The sequence below is a fragment of the Oncorhynchus nerka genome, unplaced genomic scaffold (genome assembly GCF_034236695.1).
Source record: "Oncorhynchus nerka isolate Pitt River unplaced genomic scaffold, Oner_Uvic_2.0 unplaced_scaffold_686, whole genome shotgun sequence".
Lineage (NCBI taxonomy): Eukaryota > Metazoa > Chordata > Actinopteri > Salmoniformes > Salmonidae > Oncorhynchus > Oncorhynchus nerka.
In genome coordinates this window covers 1-12,309 of record NW_027040477.1, presented here as the reverse complement: position 1 = coordinate 12,309, position 12,309 = coordinate 1, and the positions used below count along the sequence as shown (strand labels likewise).

Below are 12,309 nucleotides of genomic sequence, written 5' to 3'. Positions count from 1 at the left end.
TTTGTATCTCTGTTTAGGGGTCAGTGCTCTAAAATGAGTCTCTCTGGGGAGAGAGAGGAGGGGGGCCCTGCCTCTAAAATGAGTCTCTCTGGGGAGAGAAAGGAGGGGGGCCCTGCATCTAAAATGAGTCTCTCTGGGGAGAGAGAGGAGGGGGGCCCTGCCTCTAAAATGAGTCTCTCTGGGAGAGAGAGGAGGGGGCCCTGCCTCTAAAATGAGTCTCTCTGGGGAGAGAGAGGAGGGGGCCCTGCCTCTAAAATGAGTCTCTCTGGGGAGAGAAAGGAGGGTGACCCTGCCTCTAAAATGAGTCTCTCTGGGGAGAGAGAGGAGGGGGGCCCTGCCTCTAAAATGAGTCTCTCTGGGGAGAGAAAGGAGGGTGACCCTGCCTCTAAAATGAGTCTCTCTGGGGAGAGAGAGGAGGGGGGCCCTGCCTCTAAAATGAGTCTCTCTGGGGAGAGAGAGGAGGGGGGCCCTGCCTCTAAAAGGAGTCTCTCTGGGGAGAGAAAGGAGGGTGACCCTGCCTCTAAAATGAGTCTCTCTGGGGAGAGAGAGGAGGGGGGCCCTGCCTCTAAAAGGAGTCTCTCTGGGGAACATGACACCAAAGCTAAGAGGTGAGATGACAGTTTTTTATAACATTATTGAGTTTATTTCCAAAATGTTCACAACTAATATAATGGAATTCATTTTTTTTTCAATTGTGATGGTTGTTACCAGCAGAATATTGACAATATTACCGTTATATCAACACACTTCACACCCGTTTAACAACTCTAAATATCTTTGGCATAGTAGGCATCAAGTCCCTTGCCAATAATGTTGCCTACAACGTTGCAACAATGTTCATTTTCATCGAACACATATTACGCCCTAGATGCCTTCAAATGCCCAGTTTAGGATTATTATTTAACAACATGATGTTGTGCTCCAAAGGGAGAACTTGAAATAACATGATGTAGATAATTAAATAACAACATGATGTTGCGCTCCAAAGGGAGAACTTGAAATAACATGATGTAGATAATTAAATAACAACATGATGTTGTGCTCCAAAGGGAGAACTTGAAATAACATGATGTAGATAATTAAATAACAACATGATGTTGTGCTCCAAAGGGAGAACTTGAAATAATATGATGAATATATTTAAATAATCAAAAGAAAAACGTGTTTATTAAAATATGGAATCACTAAAAGGTCTATATATTTTTGGGTTCAATGAACCTGTAGAGTTCTGATCAACAAAAGGTTCCTGTTTTGAGGATGGGAACCCAGCAGCCCTCCAGTGGTCAGAACAAGTCCACCCATTTATTCCAGCACCCGGCCCGGGATTAGAACCAGCCACCATTCAGCCATAGGTCATATAACCACAGCTCCAACTCTTTAGCCGCTGGGGGAAAACCTGAGTTAGTCTTCAGAAATAAGCATGAATTAATCTGCTAAAATGAAGACAAAATGCTATGCAGACAAACATGGTATTACTTGTTTACATAAGTATCATACATAAATCAGTGCCAAAAGCACAAGACATACTGTTGCATGTTGGTCTATATTATTAATGGATTGATCATATAGAAATATAAAACATTCTTTTAACTACTACAATGCAATTACATGTGGAGCAGGAACCACTGACTCACTGCATTATTCTATAGTATTATCAAGACACCTGCTGTTAACTCTTAACTACTCAGGACACCTGCTGTTAACTCTTAACTACGTAGGACACCTGCTGTTAACTCTTTACTACTTAGGACACCTGCTGTTAACTCTTAACTACTTAGGACACCTGCTGTTAACTCTTAACTACTTAGGACACCTGCTGTTAACTCTTTACTACTTAGGACACCTGCTGTTAACTCTTAACTACTTAGGACACCTGCTGTTAACTCTTAACTACTTAGGACACCTGCTGTTAACTCTTAACTACTTAGGACACCTGCTGTTAACTCTTAACTACTTAGGACACCTGCTGTTAACTCTTAACTACTTAGGACACCTGCTGTTAACTCTTAACTACTTAGGACACCTGCTGTTAACTCTTAACTACTTAGGACACCTGCTGTTAACTCTTAACTACTTAGGACACCTGCTGTTAACTCTTAACTACTTAGGACACCTGCTGTTAACTCTTAACTACTTAGGACACCTGCTGTTAACTCTTTACTACTTAGGACACCTGCTGTTAACTCTTAACTACTTAGGACACCTGCTGTTAACTCTTAACTACTTAGGACACCTGCTGTTAACTCTTAACTACTTAGGACACCTGCTGTTAACTCTTTACTACTTAGGACACCTGCTGTTAACTCTTAACTACTTAGGACACCTGCTGTTAACTCTTAACTACTTAGGACACCTGCTGTTAACTCTTTACTACTTAGGACACCTGCTGTTAACTCTTAACTACTTAGGACACCTGCTGTTAACTCTTAACTACTTAGGACACCTGCTGTTAACTCTTAACTACTTAGGACACCTGCTGTTAACTCTTAACTACTTAGGACACCTGCTGTTAACTCTTAACTACTTAGGACACCTGCTGTTAACTCTTAACTACTTAGGACACCTGCTGTTAACTCTTAACTACTTAGGACACCTGCTGTTAACTCTTAACTACTTAGGACACCTGCTGTTAACTCTTAACTACTTAGGACACCTGCTGTTAACTCTTAACTACTTAGGACACCTGCTGTTAACTCTTTACTACTTAGGACACCTGCTGTTAACTCTTAACTACTTAGGACACCTGCTGTTAACTCTTAACTACTTAGGACACCTGCTGTTAACTCTTAACTACTTAGGACACCTGCTGTTAACTCTTTACTACTTAGGACACCTGCTGTTAACTCTTAACTACTTAGGACACCTGCTGTTAACTCTTAACTACTTAGGACACCTGCTGTTAACTCTTTACTACTTAGGACACCTGCTGTTAACTCTTTACTACTTAGGACACCTGCTGTTAACTCTTAACTACTTAGGACACCTGCTGTTAACTCATAACTACTTAGGACACCTGCTGTTAACTCATAACTACTTAGGACACCTGCTGTTAACTCTTAACTACTTAGGACACCTGCTGTTAACTCTTAACTACTTAGGACACCTGCTGTTAACTCTTAACTACTTAGGACACCTGCTGTTAACTCTTAACTACTTAGGACACCTGCTGTTAACTCTTAACTACTTAGGACACCTGCTGTTAACTCTTAACTACTTAGGACACCTGCTGTTAACTCTAACTACTTAGGACACCTGCTGTTAACTCTTAACTACTTAGGACACCTGCTGTTAACTCTTAACTACTTAGGACACCTGCTGTTAACTCTTAACTACTTAGGACACCTGCTGTTAACTCTAACTACTTAGGACACCTGCTGTTAACTCTTTACTACTTAGGACACCTGCTGTTAACTCTTAACTACTTAGGACACCTGCTGTTAACTCTTAACTACTTAGGACACCTGCTGTTAACTCTTAACTACTTAGGACACCTGCTGTTAACTCTTTACTACTTAGGACACCTGCTGTTAACTCTTAACTACTTAGGACACCTGCTGTTAACTCTTAACTACTTAGGACACCTGCTGTTAACTCTTTACTACTTAGGACACCTGCTGTTAACTCTTAACTACTTAGGACACCTGCTGTTAACTCTTAACTACTTAGGACACCTGCTGTTAACTCTTAACTACTTAGGACACCTGCTGTTAACTCTTAACTACTTAGGACACCTGCTGTTAACTCTTAACTACTTAGGACACCTGCTGTTAACTCTTAACTACTTAGGACACCTGCTGTTAACTCTAACTACTTAGGACACCTGCTGTTAACTCTTAACTACTTAGGACACCTGCTGTTAACTCTTAACTACTTAGGACACCTGCTGTTAACTCTTAACTACTTAGGACACCTGCTGTTAACTCTTTACTACTTAGGACACCTGCTGTTAACTCTTAACTACTTAGGACACCTGCTGTTAACTCTTAACTACTTAGGACACCTGCTGTTAACTCTTAACTACTTAGGACACCTGCTGTTAACTCTTTACTACTTAGGACACCTGCTGTTAACTCTTAACTACTTAGGACACCTGCTGTTAACTCTTAACTACTTAGGACACCTGCTGTTAACTCTTTACTACTTAGGACACCTGCTGTTAACTCTTTACTACTTAGGACACCTGCTGTTAACTCTTAACTACTTAGGACACCTGCTGTTAACTCATAACTACTTAGGACACCTGCTGTTAACTCATAACTACTTAGGACACCTGCTGTTAACTCTTAACTACTTAGGACACCTGCTGTTAACTCTTAACTACTTAGGACACCTGCTGTTAACTCTTAACTACTTAGGACAGCTGCTGTTAACTCTTAACTACTTAGGACACCTGCTGTTAACTCTTAACTACTTAGGACACCTGCTGTTAACTCTTAACTACTTAGGACACCTGCTGTTAACTCTTAACTACTTAGGACACCTGCTGTTAACTCTTAACTACTTAGGACACCTGCTGTTAACTCTTAACTACTTAGGACACCTGCTGTTAACTCTTAACTACTTAGGACACCTGCTGTTAACTCTTTACTACTTAGGACACCTGCTGTTAACTCTTAACTACTTAGGACACCTGCTGTTAACTCTTAACTACTTAGGACACCTGCTGTTAACTCTTAACTACTTAGGACACCTGCTGTTAACTCTTTACTACTTAGGACACCTGCTGTTAACTCTTAACTACTTAGGACACCTGCTGTTAACTCTTAACTACTTAGGACACCTGCTGTTAACTCTTTACTACTTAGGACACCTGCTGTTAACTCTTTACTACTTAGGACACCTGCTGTTAACTCTTAACTACTTAGGACACCTGCTGTTAACTCATAACTACTTAGGACACCTGCTGTTAACTCATAACTACTTAGGACACCTGCTGTTAACTCTTAACTACTTAGGACACCTGCTGTTAACTCTTAACTACTTAGGACACCTGCTGTTAACTCTTAACTACTTAGGACAGCTGCTGTTAACTCTTAACTACTTAGGACACCTGCTGTTAACTCTTAACTACTTAGGACACCTGCTGTTAACTCTTAACTACTTAGGACACCTGCTGTTAACTCTTAACTACTTAGGACACCTGCTGTTAACTCTTAACTACTTAGGACACCTGCTGTTAACTCTTAACTACTTAGGACACCTGCTGTTAACTCTTAACTACTTAGGACACCTGCTGTTAACTCATAACTACTTAGGACAGCTCACCAGGTGTCCTAAATATCTGCCAACTAGGTGGGACTAGAGACTTCATGCAGAGCTTTAATTAATACCCATAAGTGTAAACTGTCTTTATTCTCAGCACTTATACGACCAATTTTCTCCTCTGAGACACTTTGTGGATGTGGACCCAGATCTCAACATATTGTTATAAAAAAAAACAGAATGTTTGTTTTACATAATAATAAAAAATGAATATTACTAATGTAACCCACTGTAAAGACTGGGTTTAGTTGGTTGTGTTGCACTGCTCATGTCCGCGTTCTGGAACTGTCCGCGTCCCAGTACAGAACTGTCCCCAAGGATATTGTCAGGTTACGCGCAGAGTGGACTGAGGTGATCTTGGGGAATAATGACGGAGTTTGTTACAGTGTTGAGACACCTGTTGGAGCGAACCATTGAGGAAAGCTCAGCATTGCATGTAGATAGGTTTGGCTGCTAGGCTGCTAGGCTGAAGTAGCAAGGACATGCACATTAAGAGAAGATGATATCCAGGCCATATGACACCTAGACCATACTCTATTTTTGAAGGAATACATTAACCAAGACCATACGTGCATTCACGACAGCTGAACGTGCTATGGCCAGCAGGATACAGGAAGAAGGATGTAGGCAAGATAACTGATGACTAACACGTAAAACATGCATGCAGTACATACATTATTTTTAGAACATGGAAAGAGTTCTGCCATCGTTGTAACCAAAAGCAGATACAAAGGGGGAGTAACTTTATTTACATATGTGATGTACACAAATACTATGTATGTATAAAAGCAGAGCCAGTGCTAAGAAGCGGCAGCTATTCCGCGGACCATAACTTGTATTAAAGTCTACATTGAATTCAAAAGTTCTTCTGAGAGTATTATATTTCTATAGACAGTATTATATTTCTGAAACAATTATCTACGACACACCAAAGTTTATTGTTCAATTTGCTTTTTTCTTTACAGTCAGGGACAGTATGAGTGTAGCCAGATCCTTTTCACTCTCTATTCTTGTTTCAATTTGTGTTTCACCGGATTCATCATCGAGACGAGGGACAGACGAACGACCTGCTAACTAACCAAGCTAGTCGGTACAGCTCGGTAAGCTAGCTAGCTACTCTACCAGCAGCATCCTAGTTATAATAGCTAGTCGGTACAGCTCGGTAAGCTAGCTAGCTACTCTACCAGCAGCATCCTAGTTATCCTAGCTAGTCGGTACAGCTCGGTAAGCTAGCTAGCTACTCTACCAGCAGCATCCTAGTTATCCTAGCTACTCTACCAGCAGCATCCTAGTTATCCTAGCTACTCTACCAGCAGCATCCTAGTTATCCTAGCTACTCTACCAGCAGCATCCTAGTTATCCTAGCTAGTCGGTACAGCTCGGTAAGCTAGCTAGCTACTCTACCAGCAGCATCCTAGTTATCCTAGCTAGTCGGTACAGCTCGGTAAGATAGCTAGCTACTCTACCAGCAGCATCCTAGTTATCCTAGCTAGTCGGTACAGCTCGGTAAACTAGCTAGCTACTCTACCAGCAGCATCCTAGTTATCCTAGCTAGTCGGTACAGCTCGGTAATCTAGCTAGCTACTCTACCAGCAGCATCCTAGTTATCCTAGCTAGTCGGTACAGCTCGGTAAGCTAGCTAGCTACTCTACCAGCAGCATCCTAGTTACCATAGCTACCACTACATCATCACCGGCTGTCTGCATTTCTTGTGGACCGATGGAGCTCCCCGGTTGTTTCTTCCACCTGTTAAATCCCGGTGAGGCTTCTCCCTCTCTCGTTGATGGATGCTGGCTACCTCTGTCCGGTTCTCCTCTCTTCACTAGATGGACGGTAACTTTAGTGTTTAACCCCTCTGTGTCCAAGGACCGAACTTTTGAATATTATTTTCAGGACGCCTCAATAGCAGGTATTGAACCCCGGGTAAATAATCACTAGTCAGAACCTCAACCTCAGTATACATTCATTATAAAAATCATCTTAATATCAGATATTGTGAGTAAACAACCTCGAGAGTGCGTCTTCCAGCCCTCCAATAAATTACATAATTCAACCCTCCCGGTTAGTAAATGTACCTCAACATGCCCCCGGAGAAGGCAGAGTAACGACACCAGCCTTTTAGCGGGGCTGACAGACTGACTGCAACGCTCGCGTCGCTATATTAATTTCGTCATTAAACTTGACACACTCCTCGCGCCATTAACTAACGTCTGGAAGTCAGTTCTATTTGTGAAACTTTTCTAATGTTTCCCCATCTGAGCTCAGAGTAGATGAGAGATGTAATGTTTGTCTCTGTTGTGTTGAAGTCCAATCAAGCAGGAGAGACCAGCCTCCCCTGTTCCCAGCTGTGTGTCCATGAAGAGTGACCGGTCTATGAAGCAACCTTTACAGTTTAGAGAGGGAGACTTTTCTACTGAACAAAGGTAAGAAGAACTCATGGGTCCTGGTCAGTGAGTTAAACAACACTGTCTCTAGTCATTTCTCCTCCCATTTTCCCATTTATTGTTGTTGTTTTCATAATCCATAGGCTAATCCTTTTGTCCATTTTCATATTCCTAAAACAATATTAAACAAACAAAACATTCCCTCTGTGTGTGTGTGTGTGTGTGTGTGTGTGTGTGTGTGTGTGTGTGTGTGTGTGTGTGTGTGTGTGTGTGTGTGTGTGTGTGTGTGTGTGTGTATGTGTGTGTGTGTGTGTGTGTGTGTGTGTGTGTGTGTGTCTGAACTCCCTGGATGAGGAGATGTAATCTCTATTCTGGTTGCCTAGTCACTTATACCCCTACCTACATGTGGATATTACCTCAATTACCTCAACTACCTGGTACCCTGCAAATTGACTCAGTACTGGTACTCCTTATAGTCTCATTATTACCTCAACTACCTGGTACCCTGCAAATTGACTCAGTACTGGTACTCCTTATAGTCTCATTATTACCTCAACTACCTGGTACCCTGCATATTGACTCAGTACTGGTACTCCTTATAGTCTCATTATTACCTCAACTACCTGGTACCCTGCACATTGACTCAGTACTGGTTCTCCTTATAGTGTCATTATTACCTCAACTACCTGGTACCCTGCACATTGACTCAGTACTGGTTCTCCTTATAGTCTCATTATTACCTCAACTACCTGGTACCCTGCACATTGACTCAGTACTGGTACTCCTTATAGCCTCATTATTCCGGCGGTAACATTTGAGAGTGAGGCAAATATATAGCATTTTGCGGAAAAAAAACATGATTATTTGTCTCTCTGAAATGAAGACATCAAGTGATTTTAAACAAATACATATCTGTCATTGAACAACCCCATGATTAGATAGTGAACAACCCCATGATTAGATAGTGAACAACCCCATGATTAGATAGGGAACAATCCCATGATTAGATAGTGAACAATCCCATGATTAGATAGTGAACAACCCCATGATTAGATAGTGAACAACCCCATGATTAGATAGTGAACAACCCCATGATTAGATAGGGAACAATCCCATGATTAGATAGTGAACAATCCCATGATTAGATAGTGGACAACCCCATGATTAGATAGGGAACAACCCCATGATTAGATAGTGAACAATCCCATGATTAGATAGTGGACAACCCCATGATTAGATAGGGAACAATCCCATGATTAGATAGTGAACAATCCCATGATTAGATAGTGAACAACCCCATGATTAGATAGTGAACAATCCCATGATTAGATAGTGAACAATCCCATGATTAGATAGTGGACAACCCCATGATTAGATAGTGAACAATCCCATGATTAGATAGTGGACAACCCCATGATTAGATAGTGAACAATCCCATGATTAGATAGTGAACAATCCCATGATTAGATAGTGAACAATCCCATGATTAGATAGTGGACAACCCCATGATTAGATAGTGAACAATCCCATGATTAGATAGTGAACAATCCCATGATTAGATAGTGAACAACCCCATGATTAGATAGTGAACAATCCCATGATTAGATAGGGAACAATCCCATGATTAGATAGTGAACAATCCCATGATTAGATAGTGAACAATCCCATGATTAGATAGTGAACAATCCCATGATTAGATAGTGAACAACCCCATGATTAGATAGTGAACAACCCCATGATTAGATAGTGAACAACCCCATGATTAGATAGTGAACAACCCCATGATTAGATAGTGAACAACCCCATGCCATGATTAGATAGAGAAAAAACACACCAATCTCTTTCAGAAATGCTTTGAACAATAAAAGCTAATTTACTAACATTTCTGAAAAGTGATATATAGTGTTTTGGAATGAAACTCTTATGTTTCCCCATCTGAGCTCAGAGTAGATGAGAGATGTAATGTTTGTCTCTGTTGTGTTGAAGACCAATCAAGCAGGAGAGACCAGCCTCCCCTGTACCCAGCTGTGTGTCTATGAAGAGTGACAAGTCTATGGAACATCCTATAGTGTTTAGAGAGGGATACTTTTCTACTGAACAAAGGTAAGAAGAACTCATTGGTCAGTGAGTTAAACAACACTGTCTCTAGTCATTTCTCCTCTCCCATTTTCCCATTTATTGTTGTTGTTTTCATAATCCATATGCTAATCCTTTTGTCCATTTTCATAGTCCTAAAACAATTAAACAAACACAACATTCCCTCCGTGTGTGTGAGTGTGTGTGCGTGCGTGTGTGTGTGTACTCCCTGGATGAGGAGATGTAATCTCATGTTTCGTCCACAGAAACCAACAGGAGAGATCAGAGTCAGAGATTCTCAGTGGTCAGTCTTCCCAGAGTCATCAAACAGACCTGGACTCCATATTCAGTGTATGTGGTCCTGTTATGTACATTTGTTTTTGTTTACATCAAGTAAAGTTGATCTGTCAATCATTCATTAATGTGTTAATGAGAAAGCATTTCTTCTCTTGCTTAACTTATTTACTTGATTTATTTCAGATGCTTGAAGATAAAATTATGACATTTGTGAAGAACGAGCTGAAGATGTTCAAGAGGATTCTTAGTCCAGAACTCCCAGAAGGCTTTGAGAGTCAGAAACGGGATAAGGAAGTGGTGGATGCTGAAGATGAGAAGCAGGAGAGCAGTGCCAGAGAGGGGGCTCTGAAGATCACACTGCACGTCCTGAGGAAAATGAACCAGAAGGAGCTTGCTGACACACTGGAGAAATGTAAGATCTGTCTGCCTCATGTTGAATGATGTTTTATAACATTTAAAAGCTGTAGCTAAAGTACAGCTAAAGTAGCTGTGTAACTCAATGATATTGTAGCAGCCTTAACACAACACCTAGTGACCTCATCAAGTAGCAGCAGGGATGTGTTGTGGTGATTCATTTAGAGAGAGAACATTAATAATACCATCAATAATACCAATAATAATATAATCAGTCACACCAGTCTGTAATGCATTATGAAAACATTTACACATTTATACCGTCAGTTAAGAGAATAAATGACTATAATGTACAACTTTATAACAGTCCTACAATACTGTAGACATTAAAACATACATAATATTAATATCCTCTGTGTTATTTCTTCATTCAGATGAGCTCGCTGTGATTTGCCAACGTGAACTCAAATCTAATCTACAGAAGAAGTTTCAATGTGTATTTGAGGGGATCGATCAACAAGGAAACCCAACACTTCTCAATAAGATCTACACAGAGCTCTACATCACAGAGGGTGGAACAGGAGAGGTCAATAATGAACATGAGCTGAGACAGATTGAGACAACAACCAGGAAACAAGCAAGATCAGAGACTGCAATCAAATGTAATGACATCTTCAAACCCTTAACTGGACAAGACAAACTTATCAGAACTGTGCTGACAAAGGGAGTCGCTGGCATTGGAAAAACAGTCTCTGTGCAGAAGTTCATTCTGGACTGGGCTGAAGGAAAAGCAAATCAGGATGTCCAATTTGTATTTTCATTCCCTTTTCGGGAGCTGAATTTGATGAAAGAGGACAAACACACTTTCATTGAACTTCTCACAGAGCCATGAAGAAACAGTCAAGTACATCAAGGAGAAGATCGGGGAGGATCTCTCTCCAGAGAGGAGCATCAATCTGTTCCACTGTCTGAATGAACTGAATGACCATTCTCTAGTGGAGGAGATCCAAAGCTACCTGAGATCAGGAAGTCTCTCAAAACCCAACCTGACACCTGCACAGTGGTCAGCTCTGGTCTTTGTGTTGCTGACTTCAGAAAAGGAGCTGGATGTGTTTGACCTGAAGAAATACTCCAGATCAGAGGAAGGTCTTCTGAGGCTGCTGCCAGTGGTCAAAGCCTCCAGAGCTGTTCTGTGAGTATATAAAATTAAATATAAGAACTAATCATCAGGAAGAAATATTCAGTTTAGAGAAAAATATGTATTATAATATGTCTATAATATTATATTGAAAAACATATTGAATAAATTCATTGATGTTCACATTAGTATAACAATATGACCATACAATTCTAGGAAACGGAAGATGAATCTATATGTTGTTTGGGAGAATTAACTAAATGCATCTGCCATTGTCCTTCTACACTACTGGTGTTAAATGAACAGTGTGTTGGGAAGTCATGATGATCTCTTTGTCAGGCTGTCAGACTGTGGAGTCACAGAGGAAGGCTGTGCTTCTCTGGTCTCAGCTCTGAGGTCAAACCCCTCACACCTGAGAGAGCTGGACCTGAGCTACAATCACCCAGGAGACTCAGGAGTCAGACTGCTCTCTGCTGGACTGGAGGATCCACACTGCAGACTGGAGAAACTCAAGTATGTAGAGGGTTTATGTCAATGTTCATATCAGACATGTTGGACTTATCAGGCTGGTTAAGACAAACATTCTTACCAACACTTGACAAAGTTAGATACTGACACACTGGACTCACACACAAAGGAAACACAAACTAGACACAAACACACACACAATGAACACACACATACTCACAGGACATTCTTACCAATGATTGACCCTGTGTGTGTGTCCAGTGTGCATGTGTGTGTGTGTCCAGTGTGTGTGTGTGTGTGTGTGTGTGTGTGTGTGTGGGTGTGTATATG

General features: G+C 41.1%; 1 protein-coding gene across 2 annotated transcripts; it reads left to right on the top strand.

The window, feature by feature from the left end:
* The first annotated feature begins 243 nt into the window (after positions 1 to 243).
* On the top strand, positions 244 to 12,303 carry LOC135571222 (NACHT, LRR and PYD domains-containing protein 3-like). Of its 2 annotated transcripts, XM_065017004.1 has the most exons (6): positions 244 to 608; positions 7,569 to 7,685; positions 9,989 to 10,073; positions 10,203 to 10,431; positions 10,808 to 11,565; positions 11,851 to 12,303. In XM_065017004.1, exons 1-5 carry the CDS (start codon positions 256 to 258, stop codon positions 11,263 to 11,265), a joined length of 1,242 nt encoding a protein of 413 aa, XP_064873076.1. In that variant the 5' UTR covers positions 244 to 255; the 3' UTR covers positions 11,266 to 11,565; positions 11,851 to 12,303. The 2 variants fall into 2 exon arrangements, with proteins under 2 accessions (XP_064873076.1, XP_064873077.1); XM_065017005.1 differs by lacking the exons at positions 244 to 608; positions 7,569 to 7,685 and adding an exon at positions 9,347 to 9,749.
* Positions 12,304 to 12,309: the final 6 nt, after the last annotated feature.